The sequence below is a fragment of the Eschrichtius robustus genome, chromosome 20 (assembly GCF_028021215.1).
Source record: "Eschrichtius robustus isolate mEscRob2 chromosome 20, mEscRob2.pri, whole genome shotgun sequence".
NCBI classification, from domain to species: Eukaryota; Metazoa; Chordata; class Mammalia; order Artiodactyla; family Eschrichtiidae; genus Eschrichtius; species Eschrichtius robustus.
Window position 1 is genome coordinate 12993913 of NC_090843.1, and position 23257 is coordinate 13017169.

At 46.1% G+C, this 23257-nt stretch overlaps 1 protein-coding gene across 1 annotated transcript in view; it reads right to left on the minus strand.

Moving 5' to 3' along the window:
- Nucleotides 1-2629: 2629 nt before the first annotated feature.
- Nucleotides 2630-23257, minus strand: part of WDR45B (WD repeat domain 45B) — a 34827-nt gene continuing 14199 nt past the window's right edge. The window contains exons 3-10 of the mRNA XM_068530189.1: nucleotides 15061-15162; nucleotides 10287-10374; nucleotides 8863-8957; nucleotides 5566-5756; nucleotides 4895-4980; nucleotides 3915-4016; nucleotides 3310-3431; nucleotides 2630-2937 (exon numbers count right to left, since the gene is read on the minus strand). Of these exons, the coding sequence (XP_068386290.1) occupies nucleotides 2831-2937; nucleotides 3310-3431; nucleotides 3915-4016; nucleotides 4895-4980; nucleotides 5566-5756; nucleotides 8863-8957; nucleotides 10287-10374; nucleotides 15061-15162 (893 nt within the window). The 3' untranslated portion in view covers nucleotides 2630-2830. The remainder of the gene's footprint in view (nucleotides 2938-3309; nucleotides 3432-3914; nucleotides 4017-4894; nucleotides 4981-5565; nucleotides 5757-8862; nucleotides 8958-10286; nucleotides 10375-15060; nucleotides 15163-23257) is intronic.

Here is a 23257-nt window from a genome sequence, read left to right on the forward strand (position 1 = left end):
ATGGCAACTCAGGGCGATTTTCATTCCAACTTTACATTCTTCTATATGTTCTTTTCTTACAATGAACATTTTGTATTTTGATAAGTATTTTCTGATCCATTTTGAAGAGGAAAATTTCAGCACGAGTTCCAAAAGTATTGTAATTGCTCAAATGCCTCTTACAGAAAGAAAGGAAAGAGGCCAGGGACAAAGTTGTGTGAAATCATCTAGAAGTTTGGTTTGGTTGCAGAAAAAGAAATGCAAACATGAGCAGCTTTGGTCTCACAAGCAGAGTAAGGAGGGGAGCGGGCCTCCCCCTCCAGGCCGCAGTGAGCAGGGGCACTGCCACTGAGGACTCAAGGGACAGAGGAGCCAGGGGCAGGGGGGAGGGGGTGGAGGCTGCAGGGCGCAGAGAGCTCTGTCCCCACCTGAGACACCAAAGCCCTCCCCGTCCACGGCCTGGAGAGCAGGCAGGAGAGCCCAGTGAGCAGGGCCCCGTGAGGTGGTTCCTGGATGTTCATTCACATGGACACTTGGGGGAGAAACAAACCAGGCCTGTCCAGCCCAGCCACCAAGTGGGGCTTGTGGAAGCCCTGGACGCAGGACTTTTACGTCTGTGTCCCTCTGTACCCACATTCAGGGGCCGGCAGGACTCAGCTGAGGGAGGAATTGTAGGCGGCGCTGGCTTAGAGCAACCCCCTTTCTCTAAATAAGGCGACAAACAGTGGTTATCAATTTGAAAAACCAAGTCTGCTGCTGTCCTAAATAAACCGAGGAAGGTTCACCCGACAGCCTGCTCGCCAGGGATGGCTCTTCCCGCCACGTCCCTGAGGGTAAAGCGAGGCCACGCGCACAGGCCTGGGGAGGGCGGATGGTGCCTGGCCGCCTCAGCCTTCCAGACCTCACCCTGCTCTCTGGAAGCCTCGTCCAGGGCATTTCCCAGGTGGGACGTGGTGTCTTTACCATCGCGAAGGGAAACCCCGAGAAGACAAACCAGAGCCCCTTGGTGGTGGTCATCCACACCACCCAGGATGTCCCTGTTCTGTCATTTTATAAAGCAGGCAAGGTTTTGCCCGGCGTGGCAGAGCCAGGACCTGCTCCCACACTGTGGACTCTTAATGGAGGTGCCAGAACACTCCGGGTCGTCCTGGGTACAGCCTCTCCCTGGCTCTTCACTCAGCCCAGCTCTCACCAGCCTGCAGCACCTCCACACACCGTGAGGAGGAACTTTTTTCCTGGTTTAATGTACATTTGGATACACTAAAGGGATTATATTCGGGGAAAATATAAACTACTAATGATATAAATGTGAAGGACCCCTCCTACTCCTGTGCCCAAAGTTAGGGCTAGTGTTAGACGGACACTGACGGGTGGCCCGACACCACGCTGGTGTCTCCCCCAAAGGGAGTGTCCCCCAAAGGGATTTCAGGCAGAGCTTCCCCACCAGAGACGACGGAAACCGCTAGCGAACATCACTCTCTTCCCCTCTGCTCCCCGAGCCAGGCCACCACCCACACGGGCAGCGGGGCGTCCACCCGGCCCCCACGCAGTCCTGGACAGTTTAGGCACCAAGTGCACTGGGCCGCTCCTACAGCCTGCAGTCCAGCGAGGTTCTAAAGCTGGGGCTTTGGTTTTGTAACATACAATTCTTTTCCCTTGATGGGTACAGAGTACAACAAAATTAGTCATTTTTATTTAAAAGAAACAATACAAATAAGTGTGCAAAATTAAATTTCATGATTAAACACACATAAAAGTAACATGCATACTTCACATTGAAATCCACAGACAAAGTTAGTTGATTACATGACAGTAAAAGAACTGGCAAAACTGAGAATTTGCTGCTGCAGATTTTAATGTTTGCAACCTGAAATCAAAACATAAAATTAAGTTTTAAGGGAATTTAAGAAAATTAAATATATACCTCAAGTACTACTAATAATATAGAGCCCATAACCTATTTTAGTTACCAAACGTTAAAAAAAGTATGTGCCTCTCATTCCCAGAATGTTAGTGTGCAGCTAGTCTTAAAAATGGGGAGAGAAGATGGTGAGAAAGGGAGGTGGAATCGGCTGGCCGAGACATCCTCTCCAGGCCCACAGAAACCGGGCACTGCTTTGTTGAGACGCCCGTTTCCCTTCGTATCCTCCAAATTAAATGACGCTTTCTTCTATGACTAAGTTTTAAAGTCTATGCTGTTACTCTGTTACCTACACGTAACAGGGAAACTCCCTTGGACCCAGAGTTTCACCAGGAGGCCACAGGCACTGCTCACAGGGTGGGCGTGGTGCTGCCTCAGTTCCAATGGCTCCAAAAAGACAGGGACGCACGACACGCAGCTCTTGAGGGAGACGCCAGACCTATGCCCTCTTTCTTCAGTTTAGATGGGAGAAGGGCTTCCTTCCTCCTTTCCTAAGGCTGCCGGTATGATTGTTCCACTTAAATCTGGTGAGAACCAACACTTACACGTGTGTTCACCTCCCCGTTAAAGACTCAGTAAAAATGATGAAATCTGTTGCCACAACCAAATTTCACTTTGTCCCTCCTTTTTTCAACGTGCCCCCAGTTTGTCCGGAGCCCCAACAGCAGGTGGCGGATGCGGCAGAACCAATGAAGCAAGCGTCACGGCTGAACGAAAGGTGAAGCCAGCAGTTGGGTGTGAGTGTCCATGTGCCCTGAAGATTCTTCCTTTAACACTGGACTCGGGAGGTCTGGCTTCGGAAAACAGACGACACGTATGGCTTCGCAACAAGGTCCCAGGCCATCCCCCCAGCCCATCACCACCAGTCCCACGAGCTCGAGGGGCCGCTGGGCACCCAGGGCCCGTGGTGCTCGCACTCCTGGTGGAGGGTCACAGCTTGTCGTCGGTCATCTCCAGGAACTGCGCATACACGTCCCGGACGCACTCCCCCTTGGGGTTGAACAGGAACTTGTAGTAGCTGCCGTCCGCACAGATCGCTGGGCAGAGGAGACCGTGTCACTCAGGGTGAAAAGCAAGCAGCCCGCACTGAGCTCACTGCACAGGTTGAGCGGAGGCTGAGCAGCCCCGAGGGATCTGTGGGTGGTGGGGGCAATCGACCGAGAACCCCACTGTTCTGGGGGGTCTGCATCTACTCAGCTAGTGTGGCGATGGGGGAACCCTCTTTGGTCGCCGGTTCCAAGACCAAATTATCTGCCCCACTGACTGCCCGGGAAACCCCGGAGGGCAGGTGGCTGCGTGGACCCTGAGAGGGATGCACAGGACCCCCAGGAGAGAGGAAGGGCCACCAGTGGAGCTGGTGGGGCGCTGACCACACCTGGGGGCCACTCTCCTCTGGAAGGACCACTTACCAATGACAGCATTTGGCTCTGTTCCAAAGGCACAAATGCATGGAGAGCCTGAGGGAACCTGAAACTTGGAAAAACTCCACTTGGAACTGAAGTATTTTGGAAGGAAACTGGCTGATGCCAAACTGTGAGGACAGGAAGCAAAGAAAGAAAGTCACGGTCACATAACAAAGTTAGAGACACAGCTCTCTTTAATGTCGGCTTAGCCTTAATGATTTAAATTATATTTTTGCTTTTAATTTTTATTTTTCACATGAAAAAACTAAGTTGTTACAAATGGGTTTATTATAAATCCAGAAACCATCAGCACCAGAAGGGGCACAGGGTTCTACTGCCACCAAATTAATGTTCTGAACAGCTAATACAAGGATGACGGTTGGAGTTCAGGACCAAGTTCTACCTCACTGGAAGGTGCCTGGATCCTCATCAGACGTTTTCTAAGGAGCTAGTGGAAGGGGAAGTCGTGATGCCACTGTCTTAGCATCAAGTAATCTGCACTGGTTTTCAGAGAATCAAATGAACGACCAAAGAAAAGCATCCCGACTGTGACTCAGACTGAGTGGGGCAACACTCAGGCAATGTTCTGTCCTTCTAACTGGAAAACCTACCTTGATTGTTTATTCCTTTTTGGATCTTCAGCTGCAAAAATGTGCACTGTGCCGTGGTCACTGGACACACAGATGAGAGAAGCGTCCTGATTGAAGTTAATGCTGCAGAGAAACCAGACGAAGCTGGGGTCTCACGTGGACGCAGAAGCGAGCCCTGACCTCAGTCCCCCGTGGTCAGGACAGTCATTTTAAGAACCACCCCTCCTGACCAGCTGATGGGGCTCAGCACAGAACCAGATGGTCAAAGCCAGGGCACAGCCCCTCCTCAGGTGCCAGGGAGAGGGAAGGGGCTCCCTGCAGACCACCCTGCCACCCCAGGGGCCCTGAGGCCACCCAAACATGCCACTTGGAGGAGAAAAACTCCCCTCCAACAACCCAGGCCCTGTAGAGGTGGGCGTCACTCAGGCTGGCTGGAGGGGCCCGAGAGCAGACAGATGGGAGAGCGGGCTGCACCAGAGGCCCCAAGGACACTACATCCAGATACTAGCTATGTTTTTATCACTCAGGCCCCAGTGCAGCTCCACACCTGCAAAGGCCACAGACACAAAGAACAAAGTTCCGCCCAAGCAGGGGTGCAGCCCTGTCAGAGCTATAGACACTGTGGACATGGTAACAACCACCACAGAGAGAGCAGGTGAGCCTCGCAGGAGGCTGAAGTGACTACAGACAGGCTAGCTAGGCCTCCAGTGTTTGCCTGAAGATGCTACTGAAAAATAAGTTGGAGGGACAGTGAAGAGATGAAATAAAACAAGCAAATTCTGACAAATGCAGGACAATGGGTTCATGGTAATCATAATATTCTCTCTACTTTTGTGTATATTCCCATAATAAATAAACAGTTAAATTAGTAATAATAAAACAAGCTAATAAAACAGCCCCTACCAGCAGAACAGCCCCCGCCCGCCTCGTGGGGGTAGTCCTGACTCTCTTCTGGATCACATAGGGCCCCTTCTCTAGGGTAAAACAACGTGCTTTCTTACCAATAAATATTAGCTGCTTGAGATCCTCTTCGTAGTTCCTGGATTAAATGCCCTGATGAAGTATCAAATATTCGTATAAGGGTCCCCTTTGAAAAACAGTGAAGTGTTTCATTATCAAAGATTCACAACTTTTTAGTTTTCTTGAAATGATTTATATTCACAAACCCATTAACCCATCCGACCCTTTCCCAAACTCACCCACATCACCTAAAACTCAACTTTCCCTCTGTTGTCACTGAGAACAGACTGGAGTCTCTAGTCCGACGGCAGCGGGCAGGGGCCGAGAGAGGGTCAGGGAGACCCAGGGCCCAGGCCCACAGGCGTGGCCCTCTCGGAGCCCCGTGCACACGCTCCCCTGGCAGAGGCCCCGGGCTGTCTCACGCCCTGAGAGCCATCAGTTCACTCACTGTCCAGAGAAATGGCATCTTAATTATAATGCCCACAGCCAGTTAGAAAAACACTAATTCTACTGCCAAACAGATGGGGCACAACCAAATAAAATGACTTTTGGACCCTCTATGTCAACTATGACTTGCTTCCTGAGAGAAGGTGGCTAAGAGCCTCTCAGGGGTCGGGATCTTCAGGGAAGGGCTGGTGTCCCGGGAGCCCGCACACTACGGCGGGAGAGGCCACTCTGGGGGCACCTCCGTGGGGCAGGGACACCCACTTACTTTCTCAGACGCGGTCGCAATTCTTGTTCCCTGCAGGTTGAGAGCAATGCAGCTCAAGACGCCCTCATGGGCAGGAATGTCCACTGGCGGCTTCTCGGTGCTGGCCAGGTCCACGAGCTGCACATGGCCCGTGTGCGTGCCCGGGAAGGCCAGGAGTGAGTTGTTACTATTGGGGCACAGGACACAGAGGCCTAAACAGAGACAAGGAAACACGTCAAGGACTCAGGACCGTCTCAAAGCTTCTGCTTTTCCACAACCATACCTGCTCCCTGCCCTCCAGGTCCCATGAAAAAGTAAGAATCATTCACAAAATCTTTTCCCTGTGAAGGGCAGCAGAGGGCCAAGCAAAGCTCCCTCCCATGAGATGGCTTCATAATTGGAAACATTTGCTGAACTTATTATTGAATAAACTTTATTAAATGTCTGTCTTTTGGGGTGTCAGCCACGAGAATGCAAAATTGTAAAATCTAAAAATGAATTCTTAAAAAATAAATAAATAAAATAAAATAAAATAAAAATGAATCCACTAACAGTAACATAAAAAAACCAAAACTGAAGAATAAATTTAACGATAGATGTAAAAGACACTATAACACACTGCAAAGGAAAACCAAAGACCTGGTGGGTGGAGAGCTGTCCTGTGACCACGGCTTGGAACCTACCTTCACCCACCTACAGAGTAAGTGCAATCACAGTTAAAATCTCTGCAGGCTTTTCTGAAGAAACAGACAACCTGTCACTAAGTTATAAGGAAAGTAAAAGGTCCCAGAATAGCCCCCCAATTTCTTATAAAATAGGAACAACATTAGAGGACTTGTACTACCTAATTTCAAGAATTATCTTGAAGTTCAGGGACTTCCCTGGTGGTGCAGTAGTTAAGAATCCGTCTGCCAATGCAGGGGACACGGGTTCGATCCCTGGTCCAGGAAGATCCCACATGCCACGGAGCAACTAAGCCCGTGCACCACAACTACTGAGCCTGTGCTCTAGAGCCTGCGAGCCACAACTACTGAGCCCACGTGCCACAACTACTGAAGCCCGCGTGCCTAGAGCCCGTGCTCCGCGACAGAAGAAGCCACCGCAGTGAGAAGCCCGCACACCGCAACGAAGAGTAGCCCCCACTCGCCGCAACTAGAGAAAGCCTGTGCGCAGCAATGAAGACCCAACACAGCCAAAAATAAATAAATACATACATACATAAAAAAAAGAATTATCTTGAAGTTCCAGAAATCAAGGTCATCTGATATTGGCATAAGGAGAGAAACACAGACCACTGGAGCAGAATAAAGAGTCCAGAAGAATCTTACACTTATTTAATTAAAAAAAAAAGTATCAAGGTAATTCAATGCAGAAAAAATAGTCTTTTAAACAAATGGTAAAGGGACTTCTCTAAGCAAAAAAGAAAAGGCCACAAGCAGAAACATGAAAACTGTTAAAAGAAAAAAGCTCACTGGTTAAAGTAAATATAGAGTAAAAGTAGTAAAATCAACCACACACAAAGCTAGTGGGAAGGTTAAAAGACAAAGGTAGTAAAATCATCTACATCTGCAATAAGTAAAGGATACACAAAGCAAAAAGATATAAAACAATGTCAAAAACAGATTGTGGGGAGAGGGGAGCAAAATGTAGGGTTGTTAAAATGCGTTTGAAATTAAGAGACCAGGCCATTTAAAATAATCACACGTATATATACAGATTGCTATATATAAACCTCATAGTAACCACAAACCAAAAATCTATAATAGATACACACACAAAAGAGAAAGGAATCCAAACATAACACTAAAGACAGTCATAAAATCACAAGGGAAGGGATTTCCCTGGTAGCACAGTGGTTAAGAATCCGCCTGCCAATGCAGGTGACACAGGTTTGATCCCTGGTCCGGGAAGATCCCACATGCCACAGAGCAAAACTAAGCCCGTGCACCACAACTACTGAGCCTGCATGCCACAACTACTGAAGCCCACATGCCTAGAACCTGTGCTCCGCAATGAGAAGCCCGCACACCGCAATAAAGGGTAGCCCCGCTCACCGCAACTAGAAAACTAGAAGAAAGCCCATGCACAGCAGCGAAGACCCAATGCAGCCAAAAAAAAAAAAATCACAAGGGAAGAGAACAAAAGAAGAAGAAAGGAACGAAAAAGACCTACAAAAACAACCCAAAACAATTTGTGGCAATAAGTACATACCTATCAATAATTACTTTAAATGTAAATAGACTAAATGCTCCAATCAAAACACAGAGAGTGGATATATACACAATGAAATACTACTCAGCCATAAAAAAGGAATGACATCTTGCCATCTGCAGCAACATGGATGACCTAGAGGGTATTTTGCTAAGTGAAATAAGTCAGACAGAGAAAGACAGATACTGTACGTTACCACTTATACATGGAATCTAAAAAATAATTACAACATGACCCAGCAATTGTACTCCGAGAAATGAAAAAATACATCCACAAAAAAACCTGCATGTAAACATGTACAGCAGCTTCTATTTATAACAGCCAAAAATCTGGTATGGATCAACAGCTGTGGTATATCCATATGATGGTATATTACTCAGTAATAAAAAGGAACAAAATAATAGCACACACACAAAAACATGGAGGAATCTAAAAAATATTAAGCTAAGAGAAAGACACCAAACACATCTGAAAAGGCAAAACCTGAAGGTCAGGTGGGGAAGGGCACAGCCTGGGGAAACTCCTGTGTGACGGGACTGTTCTGCCCTGACTGCGGTGGCAGCTACACAACTGTTTACAATGACTAAAGTTTATCAAATGATACACTTAAAATGAGTTTTATGTAAATTATACCTCAATAAAGCTAGAAGAAAAAAACCAAAAATTTTAAAAGCAAAGTTAAGATGATAAAATGAATAACAAAGTCAGCCACACGTAATCCACCAGCCAGAAGAAAAAGGGAAGGAAATGTCTCAGAACTTAAAAAAAACATGGATTCCAGGGCTCACCATGGAGCTCCTGAATGGCTGACAGTGAAAATCCCAAGAGGGACTCCGATGATTCTGGTAAGATGCAGGGTCTTAGAACCACAGCGAGGAAGCTGGACTGTGACCGCGGGAAGGTTCAGGGGAGAAGGTAGGGACCGAGGTGGGGGAGCTTGCCATCTCCCAGACCCTTCCCCAGAGCCCCAGATGCCCCAGGACCCACCACTAGGGCGACACCACTCCAAGACCACCTGGAGGAGAGGCGCCCAGCATGGGTCTGCGTCCCACCTGGATTGGACCCAGGAAGCCAGTTTCCATCATCCATCCTCCTCTGGATTCTTACCTTTCGGGTTATAGCAGGTTTCAAAGACGTGCAACTGATGAGGATTGTGTGTGAATGTAAACACCTTAATCATAGAGTCCAAAACAACCACAATTCTGGAAAGAAAACAACACCATCAGAATTTCTCTCCCCCAAAGTGAAATTCAAACATTTTGTGACTTTTGTTCTTATCATCTGGAAACAGAAACACCGCAAAGAGCAAATACAAGAGGGTCATTCCTGGGATTTCCCTGGTGGTCCAGTGGCTAAGACTCCACGCTCCCAATGCAGGGGGCCCGGGTTCAATCCCTGGTCAGGGAACTAGATCCCACATGATGCAACTAGGAGTTCGCATGCTGCAAGTAAAGATCCCGCATGCCGCAACTAAGACCCGGCGTGGCCAAATTAATTAATTATTTATTTATTTATTTATTTAAAAAGGAGGGTCATTCCTGAACCCAGGCACTGGGCAGCAAGGTCTGTGGAGCAGGTTGGCAGGGAGCCCCTGGGCGCGAGGCTGGCACTAGAAATGAACGCCTCTCACCCGGCTGGAGGAAGGTACAGCCCAAGGGTTGGGAGGGCATTGTCATCAAATATTCTGTCTAGAGTAAGAACCAAGTAGGACACAAAGGCAGAAATTCTATCTTAACACACTTTTAGACACGTCTTGACAATCCAGAAATTTAGGAAAGTGGAAGATCCTTGATTTGGCTCCAGGATTTGCATTATTACGAGCCCCTAAATGCTGACATTCCTGGAAGAAACAAGTCTACCTACGAGTGCAGGGATGACAGACCCCTATTCACACTTGTCTGGTTCAGCATCTGTCCTCCCACAGCCGATCATAACATGTAAATCACACCACCGCCGAGCATAACATGTACATCACGCCAAAATCCAAAGCGATGAAGCTTTGCTCTACCTCCATCAACATACTAGGAAAAACTTCTGTGTTCTCCTAAACCCCAGGAAGGCAACAGCTGAGAGAGACCTGCTACCTTCAACAGGTGAGATTCAATGACACCTTCTCTGTGAGGAGTTCCTGAATTTTCCTTTACTTTCAGATTGAAACATTTATGAGGCAGCATTTGGACAAGTGTGGGCTAAGAGGGAGGCAATTCAAGGTTCAAAACTCGAGTCCTCAGTCTGTACCTCTCGGGTGGGACAGCTCCCCTGAAGGACTGAGAGCTGGGGGGGGCAGGGCTGGCCGGGGGCTGGGTCCATGGAGGTGCACTTCACCCATGCCCACCAACCACTCACCTGTAAGTGATCCTGGGAGGCAAATAAAACTCACTGCCTTCCTTATGTCCTTGGGTCATAAACTACAGTCTCATGTTTTTATACATCGTTTTCCTGAACACTTCTCTTCCTTCAATATAAAATGATTTCAGCCATCTTCAGAGAAAGTGACTGTTCCACCTCTAAAAATGAGACACCAAACCTACCTATCTCGCCGTAATTTGGCAGCCTTGACTTCGGTAGAAAATTCTATTTCAATCACAGTCTTCTTCTTCAGGTCATCCCAGATCATCACTGAAACAGGAAAGAATGTATGAACATGGTAATGAACAGGCCAGGGGCTGGCTTGCTAAGGCCACTCCTGAAGGGGTCCTCACATCACAAACACCTGACTGGGAGCTGGTGGGGGGTAGGGGGACACGAGGCTCTCCCACTGGCAGGACGGTCCCGCCCCCAGGTCTCAGACCCGCCCCCCCGCCTGCTCAACCCCGCCCTCTCGCCCTCCTATTCAGCAACCCCACACCTGCCCACACCTCAGGCAGCCAGTCTCTCTCTACACACACAGGCATTCAAGCGCACTTGAACCTCCTCCCTGCCAACCCTCGCCTAGTTTTTAGGCAAACTTCTCTCCACCTCTCTTTCCCTGGTTCTACTAGACTGAGCCAAAAAGCAAGCCCAACCACAGGTACCAAGTGCTAGAGATAAACCTGGATTAAGAAAAGAACGGGTCTGGCTGCGCTAGGAGGTCACGCAGGCTGGAGGCCTCGGTCAGAGGGGAGGGAGAGGCAGCATCCAGGGGACAACGTGCCAACTGCCAGGCAACTAGCCGACACTGGCTACAAGACCTCCTCCACCTCCACGATGCTCCTCACTGTTTACGGGGGCTACTCTGCAGTGCCCGAGCCTTCCACTATTTCCAGCGGCGCAGCTCCCAGCGCCAGGCTACAGAAGAAAAGAAGACCTCGGGAGTCCCGTACAACTGGGGGGCTTTTTTCCTTGAGCAGAGAGACCTGAGGCATGCTGTGGAAAGACCTCACCTGCAATCATTTCTGAATCAAGAGGATCAGGGCCTTAATGGTTTTCGAACTCTGCTGGGAAAAAGTGCCCACGTTTTCTCTGGTACAGTCAGTTTGGAGAGGCTACTGAATTGTAACAGGAATGGGAGGGTGAGGCACACCTACAGACATTAAATATTTTACCACGTCAAAAAAAAAGAAAAGAAAAGAAAAGAAAGGGTTGTTTCATGGGGAAATCAGACACATAAAAACCAGGGCCAGTGTTCTTCAGCCCTGACTGTTCTCACTCTGCTTCAAGCTCTGGAATATCTTCTGCTCACACTACAATCTTCCGTCAGGATGGATTAGCAGTTTATGTCCCAAGGGCTGAGACAATTTACAGACAACCCTGGAGGACGAGGAGCGTGTGTCCAGACCTCTTTTCCACTTGAAAAGCTGGGTACAAAGCGTGTGGGGTGAGGGAAATAAGCTCCCTAAACAGTCAGGTTACGGCTGACTGAGAATGGAAGGAAAGAATGTTTCCCCTAAAGGTCCCAACACCATGACCAACAACGGTCCGGCGGAATTCAGGGGTAAGTTTTGCCAGAATGGGTAAGTATCCTAAGTTTCAAATCAAGAGAGAACTGAATATCAGCCTACCAGAACTGCCAAAATTATTATCAAGTAACGTAAGATGTATTTACTATCGAAGAGGTTAGTTATAATTTATAACCACTCAAAAATGAAGCAAAGAATTGTGTTCTTCTTGCTCCTTTAAACACCATCTTTGATAAACTTCTCCCATCGGCTCTTCCTTAAAGGGCACCAACATGTCAGTGAGTAGACAGTTACCTTATTGAAAATAGTATCTTCCCAAAACCAGATGTTCACGACCTTCTGGGCAAAGGACACTCTACTCTTGAACACGAAAGCAATTCAGTGAACTTCCTCTGGCCCTGCAACCTAACACCAGAAAGCCTACAACTCAACACAAACGCAAACTGGCCCAAACCAGACAGAAGCCCACAGATAAGGATGTCAAGGGTGTCACAAATATGGATGAACTCCATTTTCAGAAATGTCTGGAAACAGCGTGATGAAGCCCCAAAGGCAGCAGCACGAATTCTCATTCACAAAAGAAAAGTGACCAGACACGATGCCTTGGGTAGTGAGAAAAATCCACGGCCTCTGAGGGCTGCGAGCTGCCTTACTGCAGGAAACCGAAAATTTTAAATGTACTGCGCGGGATTTCTGTATGTCTGTCTCTTGATACAGTTCCTAATAGCAAAAAATGTATTTCAAAATTCTGGACTTCCTCCTACTAAATGGAAAGGGCCTCTCTGCTCCCTGAACAGCACCCTGTCAGGACCCAGTGGGTCACCATGACAAACCAGTTTCCTCCAGTCCTGTTTTATTCTGTTTTCACAAACCAAAGACACTAGATTCTTTACACTGTAACACCATGCATCTTAATTGATAATTATTAAAATATTAAGTAGTAATTTTGACATTGAAAAAATGTATTTTTAATCTTACAAAAGTTTAAACAGACCAAGTAAGTTCTTTTTTAAAAATTGCCCTTAGCACACTACAAAAAGCTTAAATTTTACTCAAAATGTTCAGTTAGAAAATTGCTTTCTTCTAAAAAATTTTTTTCTTCTGCAAATTTCTGAGGCTCTTTCACTTCTCGGAATTTTTTTACTGAGAATAAGATGTTACAGGTGAGAGAGACCCCAGAGATTATCCGGTCCACTGCTCCCTTGGGGGCGGGGAGCAGTGACACCCCCAACAGGGCCACAGGTGGAGCTAGGCTCCTGACTCCTCACCAGTGATCAATGATCAATGAAATTCTTCATATGACAAAGACTGATCCAGCGGCAGAATCTCTGCCCATCCCCAAGGAGCCCAAGTAATTCTTCTTTTTTTTTTTAAATTAATTAATTTATTTATTTTTGGCTGCGTTGGGTCTTCATTGCTGTGCGTGGGCTTTCTCTAGTTGCGGCGAGCGGGGGCTACTATCAGTTGTGGTGCGCAGGCTTCACATTGTTGTGGCTTCTCGTTGCAGAGCACGGACTCTAGGTGCACTGGTTTCAGTAGCTGTGGAGCACGGGCTTCAGTAGTTGTGGCTCACGGGCTCTAGAGCACAGGCTCAGTAGTTGTGGCGCACAGGCTTGGTTGCTCCGCAGCATGTGGGATCTTCCCAGACCAGGGCTCGAACCTGTGTCCCATGCAATGGCAGGTGGATTCTTAACCACTGTGCCACCAGGGCAGCCCCCAGGTCAAGTAATTCTTGTTCCACTGCAAGACCCACCCCTGCCCCCAGCACAGTTGCTTCCGTGTCACTTCTGGGTGGCCTCTTCCAGGACTCACAGACACAGGCCCTGCCCATCCAGGCCATAGTGGCAATGACCTGGACAGCTGCCAGGCTTCCTGCCCTTCAGCCTCTGTGGTTATCAGGGTGAACCCTCACCTGAAAGTGGACTCCATTCCCTGTATCATGGAACCCCGTCCACACAACCCACCAGGCTCTTCTGAGAACTGCCAGTCAGGCCCCAAGCCTGCCCAGGGCCAAGCAGAACTCTGTGTGTTTCCATGCACCCCCTTTCTTTGTTTCATGGTCACAGGCAGACCTCAAGCTCACCCCCATCTTTACTCTTCGTAGGGAAACCTCGCTTACTACACTCCTTCCCTTCCCCACCAAGCCTTGAAAGACGGTGGTCTCCACAGCCCCCGGCACAGTGGAGCCTGTCACCAGTGGGCTCCAATTCAACAGTCCCGCAGGGCTGCAGCGGTCACCTAGGCCTCCTCCCATCTGTAGCATCTGCCTCTGATGCCCACACTCACTTCCCTCTCCTGCCTCTTCCTGTGAACATGTCTCCCCTTTCTGCCTCCAACCTCTGAGTCTCCTCAGCCTTACACTTACTTGCTTCTAGACTAGAACGTTCCTGAGACCTGCTGGTACTGCTTTCCAACCACACCCTCACCTGGCATGCGAGACCCCCACATCTTTCCCCACCCCCGCCCCCATCCACCTGCCCCTCTTCCCCTGCTCTACCCTCCTTTCCTGGATTTCTTCCTCGTGCCCCAAATGATACCTAGTTACAGGCATGCGATATTCAGCTGTGGTTGTAAAGTTTCTGTTTCTCCCTTACTTTCTTCTTTTTAAAAAAATTATTTATTTATTTATTTAGCTGTGTTGGGTCTTTATTGCTGCGCACGGGCTTTCTCTAGTTGCGGCGAGCGGGGGCTACTCTTTGTTGTGGTGCGCGGACTTCTCATTGCAGTGGCTTCTCTTGTTGTGGAGCATGGGCTCTAGGCGTGCGGGCTTCAGTAGTTGTGGCTCGCGGGCTCTAGAGCGCAGGCTCAGTAGTTGCGGTGCCCGGGCTTAGCTGCTCCGCAGCATGTGGGATCTTCCCAGACCAAGGCTCGAACCCATGTTCCCTGTATTGGCAGGCAGATTCTTAACCACTGCACCACCACGGAAGTCCCTCTCCTTTACTTTCAAAGAGCCACACTCTTTACAATGCCATCTCTTTGAACACAGACACACACACACACCAGGAACAACACTCCTCAACCCAGAGCCCAGCTGTTCTCTGTTCTATGTGTTTCTGTGAGTCAGTGGCTCTCTGCAGGAGAAGCAGCCTCCCCACACCTGGCTTTAAAAGGAACTCACAGCACAGGACACCAACCGCAGAAGAACATCCAGAACAAAACAGGGCAAAGGCCCCCATCCAGCCAACACAACTGAAAAGCACGTGCTCTATGTCCATGGGGACAAGTGACCCTGGTCACACGTTTCTTCTCCCAGGAGCAGCAGAGAAAAGACACTCTCTTTCTGGATGCTTCTTTCCCAGGGACTAGTCCTTCATGTGTCACAGGGCCACCAGGGAAGATCCAATGTAGCCAGAGACACAAAGATACTCTAAAAAGTTCAAGAGAGGACTACACATGAGGTGCATTATTAAATGCAAGATTACTTTACCTTTGTTCGGAGGGTATTTCGGCTTTTTTCCACCACCAACTAAAGCTAAATAGTTGCAGCGAAATAACATTTCAATATGGCCAACTCCTCCTTCTAGAAATTCTGAAATGATAAAAATAAGTCAGTATGTATATTTTACAATAAAAAAAAAAGAAAAAAAGTAAAAACGTAACAGTCAGAATTTGATTTTTAATCAGCAATTTGCATCTGCCATCAGAAATGAGAATAGTGACCGGCTAAGAAAATAATTAGCTTCAGACCTCTCAGCATCCTGTCATCATGAACTGTATTTTCATGTGTAAACACTAAGAGCCTAAGAAGCCAATGTAGCAAAATGTATGAAATACCTGAGTTCGTATTTTAAGGTGCAGCAAAATTTGTAAGCTCTCAGAAAGTTATGCTGTGATGCAAAAGCTGGAATTCCTTTTCACCGCTTTAAACACCTCTTCCACTGAAAGTCCGAAATGCTCAAAAATGTTCACAAATTATGTGAAGACGAACATGTCAGCAGATCTTCAGCTGTGCTCCACGACAGAAGGAAGCCCAACACGCTCTCTCAGGGGAGCAACATGAACCCCCAGGAGGAGTGTGGGGCTCAGGAAAGCACACTGCACTCTGAATGGTTCCTGTCGCAGCAGGGCTGCCCCACCCCATCTCCCCAGCTTCCACTCTGGTCTGTTGTGACCACGAGCTCCTGGGACAGTGAGGGGCAAGCCAAGAAACAAAACCTCTAAAAATCAGAAGTTGGGCTTCCCTGGTGGCGCAGTGGTTGAGAATCTGCCTGCCAATGCAGGGGACACGGGTTCGAGCCCTGGTCTGGGAAGATCCCACATGCCGCGGAGCAGCTGGGCCCGTAAGCCACGATTACTGAGCCTGCGCGTCTGGAGCCTGTGCTCCGCAACAAGAGAGGCCGCGATAGTGAGAGGCCCACGCACCGCGATGAAGAGTGGCCCCCGCTTGCCACAACTAGAGAAAGCCCTCGCACAGAAATGAAGACCCAACACAGCCATAAATAAATTAATTAAAAAAAAAAAATCAGAAGCTAACCTAAGAATTGACTCCTACCTGTCCAGTCAGAGCCACCCAAGATGGACTCAAAGTCCATCAGCTTGCTCAAGGAGAAGTTTCAAATTTGAGGCCTAGTAGAAACCTTAGAAAGGACTCTGTGCTTAACATTATCCACAAGGAACACAGCTCTCCTTATAAACAATTTAATGGTCCTGTGACACACAAGCCACCTCAAGTAATTCTGGCTGTAACAGGATGTGGCCACAGCCCAAACTCAAAGGACTACAATGCTTCAGTCCTTAAACCGCTCTCGGCTCAGTGTGCGGCCTCAGACCCATGACCGCGCAGGAATCCTTCACCCCACAGTGCGGGACATGCCTCCATCACCACAGGCACCACCTGGTTCCCTGGATGCACTCACTAGGCACAGGGAGATTAGCTGCTGGTTAACCTTCAGCCTCGGCCTTTACACTCTTGAAGAGATTAATGGACTCCAACAGACCAAAGCTGAGCAAAACTTGTAATAACCAGCTATTAAACAAATGCTGAGCACCAGTGGGGGAGAAGACGGTCTCTTCAGCAAACGCTGTTGGGAACACTGACAAAGAAGAATGAAGTTGACCCTTAACTTGTATCATGTACAAAAGCTAACTCAGTGGACTTCCCTGGTGGTGCTGTGGTTAAGAATGCCTGCCAATGGAGGGGACGGATCCCTGGTCCGTCGATGGGTTCGATCCCTGGTCCAGGAAGATCCCACATGCTGTGGAGCAGCTAAGCCCGTGTGCCACAACTACTGAACCTGCGCTCTAGAGCCCGCAAGCCACAACTACTGAAGCCCACGTGCCTAGAGCCTGTGCTCCGCAACAAGAGAAGCCACCGCAATGAGAAGCCCGTGCACTGCAATGAAGAGCAGCCCCCGCTCACCGCGCAACTAGAGAAAGCCCACACACAGCAATGAAGACCCAACACAGCCAAAAATAAATAAATAAATAAATTTACTTAATTAATGTTTTCAAAAAAGCTAACTCAAAATGGGTTAAAGACCTAAATGTAAGATGATCCAAAACTACAAAACTCCTGGAAGAAATCGAAGGCAAAAAGCTTCATGGCACTGGACTTGGCAATGACTTCTTGGACATGACATCAAAAGCACAGACAACAAAAGCAAAAACAGACTGGGACTTCCCTGGTGGTCCAGTGGTTAAGACTCCACGCTCCCAGTGCAGGGGGACCAGGTTCAATCCCTGGTCAGGGAACTAGATCCTGCATGCCGCAACTAAGAGCCCGCATGCTGCAACTAAAAAAAAGATCCTGCATGACACAACTAAAGATCCTGCATGCCGCAACTAAGACCCAGTGCAGACAAATAATAATTTTTTTTTAAAAAAAAGCAAAAACAGACCAATGGGACTACATGAAACTTTAAAACCTTTTGTGCGTTAAAGAACTTATACTGAAAAGGAAACCTACAAAATGGGAGAAAATGTCTGCAAATCATATACCTGATAAGAGGTTAATATCAAAAATATATAAAGAACTCCTAGAACCCTACAATAATAAAACAAAACAAAAAACAGTCAAATAACTGGATTATAAAAAATGGGTAAAGGACTTGAATAGACATTTCTCCAAAGATGATATATATGTTCAACAATCATGAAAAGATGGACAACATCATTAAATACAGAAATGCAAGTCAAAACCACAATGAGAACACGGTACATCTTTCCATCTGTTTGGGTCATCTTCAATTTCTTTCATCAGCAACTTAGTTTTTGGAGTACAGGTCTTTTTCCTCCTTAGGTAGGTTTATTCCTAAGTATTTTATTATTTTTGATGCAATGGTAAATGGAACTGTTTCCTTAATTTCTCTGATATTCTGTTGTCAGTGTGTTGAAGATGACACAAACATATGGAAAGATATACCGTGTTCTTGGACTGGAAGAATTAATATTGCTAAAATGACCATACTACCCAAGGCAATCTACAGATTCAATGCAATCCCTATAAAATTACCAATGGCATTTTTCACAGAAATAGAACAAAAAAATTTTTTAATTTGTATGGAAACACAAAAGACCCCAAACAGCCAAAACAATCCTGAGAAAGAAGAACAGAGCTGGAAGAATCACACTTCCTGACTTCAGACTATACTACAAAGCTACAGTAATCAAAACACTGTGGTACTGGCCCCAAAACAGACACACAGATCAATGGAACAAGACAGAAAGCCCAGAGATAAACCCACAAACTATGATCAGTTAATCTATGACAAAGGAGACAAGAATATACAAAGGAAAAAAGACAGTCTCTTCAATAAACGGTGCTGGGAAAACTGGACCGCTACACGTAAAAGAATGAAATTAGAACATTCTCTAACACCATATACAAAAATAAACTCAAAATTGATTAAAAACCTAAATGTAGAACTTCCCTGGTGGTCCAATGGTTAAGACTCCACACTTCCATTGCAGGGCACATGGGTTCAATCCCTGGTCGGGGAACTAAGATCCCCCATGCCACATGGCACTGCCAAAAAAACCCAAAACAACAACAACAACAACAAAAAACCAAACCAATAGAAAAAAAAAAACACCTAAATGTTAGACCAGATACTATAAAACTCCTAGAGGAAAACATAGGCAGAACACTTTTTGAAATAAATCACAGCAATATTGTTTTGGATCCATCTCCTAGAGTAATAGAAATAAAAACAAAAACAAACAAACGGGACCTAATTAAACTTAAAAGCTTTTGCACAGCAAAGGAAACCATGAACAAAACAAAAAGATGACCTACGGACTGGGAGAAAATATTTGCAAATGATTCTACCGAGAAGGGCTTAATTTCCAAAATATACAAACAGCTCATACAACTCAATAACAAAAAAACACAAACAACCCAATCAAAAGATGGGCAGAAGACCTAAACAGACATTTCTCCAAAGAAGACATACAGATGGCTAACAGGCACATGAAAAGATGCTCAATATCGCTAATTATTAGAGAAATGCAGATCAAAACTACAATGAGGTATCACCTCACACCAGTCAGAATGGCCATCATCAAAAAGTCTACAAATAATAAATGCTGGAGAGGGTGTGGAGAAAAGGGACCCTCCCACACTGCGGGTGGGAATGCAAATTGGTGCAGCCACTATGGAGAACAATATGGAGGTTCCTTTAAAAACTAAAAATAGAGTTCACCATATTATCCTGCAATCCCACTCCTGGGCATATACCCAGAGAAAACTCTAACTCAAAAAGATACAATGCACCCCAATGTTCGCAGCAGCACTATTTACAATAACCAAGACATGGAAGCAACCTAAATGTCCATCGACAGATGAAAGGATAAAGAAGATATGAGATATATATATATATATATATATATATATACATACACACACACACATAATGGAATATTACTCAGACTTAAAAAAGAATGAAATAATGCCATTTGCAGCAACATGGATGGACCCAGAGATTATCATACTAAGTGAAGTAAGTCAGAAAGAGAAAGACAAATATCATATATCACTTATATGTGGAATCTAAAAAAATGATACAAATGGGACTTCCCTGGTGGTCCAGTGGTTAAGAATCTGTCTTGCAATGCAGGGAACACCGGTTCGATCCCTGGCTGGGGAACTAAGATCCCACATGTCGCGGGGCAACTAAGCCCACACACCACAATGAAAGACCCCGCGTGCTGCAACTAAGACCCAACACAGCCAAAATAAATAAATAAATATTGTCAAAATAAAAAAATAATTAAAAGCTGATACAAATGAACTCACTTACAAAACAGAAATAGACTCACAGACATAGAGAAAACAAATTTACAGTTACCAAAGGGGATTGGAGGGAGGGGGGGATAAATTAGGAGTTTGGGATTAACATATACACCCTACTATATATAAAATAGGTAGGACTTCCCTGGTGACGCAGTGGTTGGGAATCCACCTGCCAATGCAGGGGACACAGGTTCGAGCTCTGGCCTGGGAAGATCCCACATGCTGTGGAGCAACTAAGCCCATGCGCCACAACCACTGAGCCCACGCTCTAGAGCCTGCAAGCCACAACTATTGAGCCTGTGTGCCACAACTACTGAAGCCCGTGTGCCTAGAGCCCATGCTCTGCAACAAGAGAAGCCACCTCAATGAGAAGCCCATGCACTACAACGAAGAGTAGCCCCCGTTCGCCGCAACTAGAGAAAGCCTGCGTGCAGCAACGAAGACCCGACACAGCCAAAAATAAATAAATAATTTAATTTTAAAAAATAAGATAAAATAGGTAAACAAGGATCTGCCGTATAGCACAAGGAACTATATATACTCAGTTATCTTGTAATAACCTATGATGGAAAAGAATCTGAAAAAGAAGATATATGTATGGATAATTGAATCACTTTGCCATACACCAGAAACCAACACAACACTGTAAATCAATTATACTTCAATTAAAACAACAACACAATGAGATATCCTGCCACAACCATTAAGATGGCCACTATCAAAAAAACAAAAAACAAAACACAGAAAATAACAAGTGTTGGCAAGGATGTGGAGAAACAGGAATCCCTGTGTACTGCAGCTGCTACTGGAGACTGTATGGTGGTTCCTCAAAAAATTAAAAACAGGGCTTCCCTGGTGGCACAGTGGTTGAGAATCTGCCTACCAATGCAGGGGACACGGGTTTGAGCCCTGGTCTGGGAAGATCCCACATGCCGCAGAGCAACTAGGCCCGTGAGCCACAATTGCTGAACCTGTGTGTCTGGAGCCTGCGCTCCGCAACAAGAGAGGCCGCAATAGTGAGAGGCCCGCGCACCACGATGAAGAGTGGCCCCCACTTGCCGCAACTAGAGAAAGCCCTCGCACAGAAACGAAGACCCAACACAGCCATAAATAAATAAATAAAATTTAAAAAAAAATTAAAAACAGACTACCACATGATCCAGCAATCCCACTTGTTGGTATACATTCAAAAGAACTGAAATCAAGGCTGTGAAGAGATATTTTCACACCCATGTTTACAGCAGCATTATTCACAACAGCCAAGAGGTAGAAGTAACCCAAATGTCTATTAAGGGTTATCTTAAAACATGGTCCATCCACATAATACTACTCAGCTTAAAAAGGAAGGAAATTCTGGAACATGGTACAACACTGGTACAACACAGATGAACCTTGAGGATATTACGTTAAATGAAATAAGTCAGTCACAAAAGGACAAATACTGTATGAGTCTACTTATATGAAGTCCCTGGAGTAGACAAATTCACAGAGTCAGAAAGTAGGATGGTGGGGGCTGGGGGAGGGGGAAGGGGAGTCAGTGTCTAATAGGGACAGAGTTTCAGTTTTGCAAGATGGAGAGTGCTGGGGGTCTGTTAGGAGTGTAATTATTTCCTCAGTGCAGGTTCACTAAGTTCTAGAATCAAATTTATTAAGAGAAACCTGTGAATTATGCCAAGAGGTAACCAACATATTTTTTAAATACTATCCAACCAAGGGAGAATATTTAATACTAACACAAACAACACTATGCGAGCACTGAGACTTCAAACTTATTAATGTTGGATTTGTCAGAGTCATGAGTTTTCTCTAGTTCTAAAAGCAGCGAGTCACTCCCTTAGCAAGATGTAACCAAGCTAATGGGAGAATGAAGAAATGCCAGGAGGCGCAGCAGCCTCTGAAATATGACCCGGACACAGAGAACCAATCAGGTGGGATGGGGAAAAAAACAAAAACTGAAGTACTTCACGTGAAGAAATCACCAAAAATTTGTTAAAAGGATATTACATTCTGTTTCAAAGTTTTTAAAAAGTTTTAATTTAAATGATACAGGCTATGATTTTTCTCTAAGCCTCTTTCTAACAACAACAACAAAAAAACAGTATTATACGAAATCAGAATTATTTTGTTTTACCTTGATGCCTATTTATGGCTGACTCTGATGCAATTAAGAAAAACATCAATGTCAAGATTACAAAGATGTTAAAAGTTAAGGATTAAGACAGCAGTTTTGACCACTGTAAACTGCTATGGCCTCTGGCCTTTGGAAAGGAAAAGAGAAAAGCAGATTTTTCAGCATCAACTGGTGAGGCAGAGAAAGCGGAACGTGAGGCTTTCCTCGGAAGAGCGGAAGCAATCAAAGGCGAGACTCCAAACTCCAGGAGAGTCAGAGGACTTTTAGCGACCCCCACCCAGGGCCACAGCTGCCACCCCAGTGAGCACCTGCCACAGCCCCCAAGGGTGTCTCACCCCCACCTCCTGCAGCTGGAGAGGAGGCGGTCTTCCGAAAGGAAGCCCAAGGTTGCCATCAGAGCCCCCAAGTCCCAGGCCTCAAGGGCTGGTCCTGAAAGATCAACAGGCGTCACTCACTGACAGAACAGCAGAGACACGCGCCCAAGGATGCTCGTCAATGTCCACATCTCTAAAAGTCCCCAGGCCTAGCAGCTGGCTATGCAGCAGACTAAACTACAGAGAGAGATGGAGGACACAAGACAGGCTCCAAGGACACTTTGACTGATGAAAGCTTCAGGCACAAATCAATACCTGACAGGTCCCACTCTTCCTACAGAACCTGCCTCAAAAAAATGAGAAACTGTACTTGTCAGAGTCTTTTCCATGAAAGACTGGTTTCTGGTACAGGTTTCTGGTAACTGACTGTACTGCTGAACTGAATGAATAAGCATTTTCAGAACTCTAATGAAAAACTGATGAACTCATAAAAGTGCTAACAAAAGATCACGATGAAAAAAAAAATTAATTACATGGGACTGAGTGAACTGAGGAGGATGAGTATAATTTTTGTGACTTTCTGTTTGAATTAAAAAAAAAAAAATCCCCCAAGGACTCAGAGGCAAAGAATATACAAATCAATTTTCACTGAAAAGTAAAGGAGCTGTTACAGTGGAGGATACTGGACTGAATGTCAATATTATGACATAGTATGAGTGTGTTTCATGTTTGGTAATTGCAATCATTGTTGCTTTTGTTGTGGTCATCCCTTTACAATGCTTGGTGTCAGTCTATTTATCTCTTGTAAAAATAAAATACAGGGTGTGTGTGTGAAAAAAAAAAAAAGAAAAAAAAAAGAATGTAAAATATCTTAAAAAAAAAAAAAAAGAGAAACTGGGGGAATTCCCTGGCAGTCCAGTGGTTAGGACCCCACGCTCTCACTGCCGAG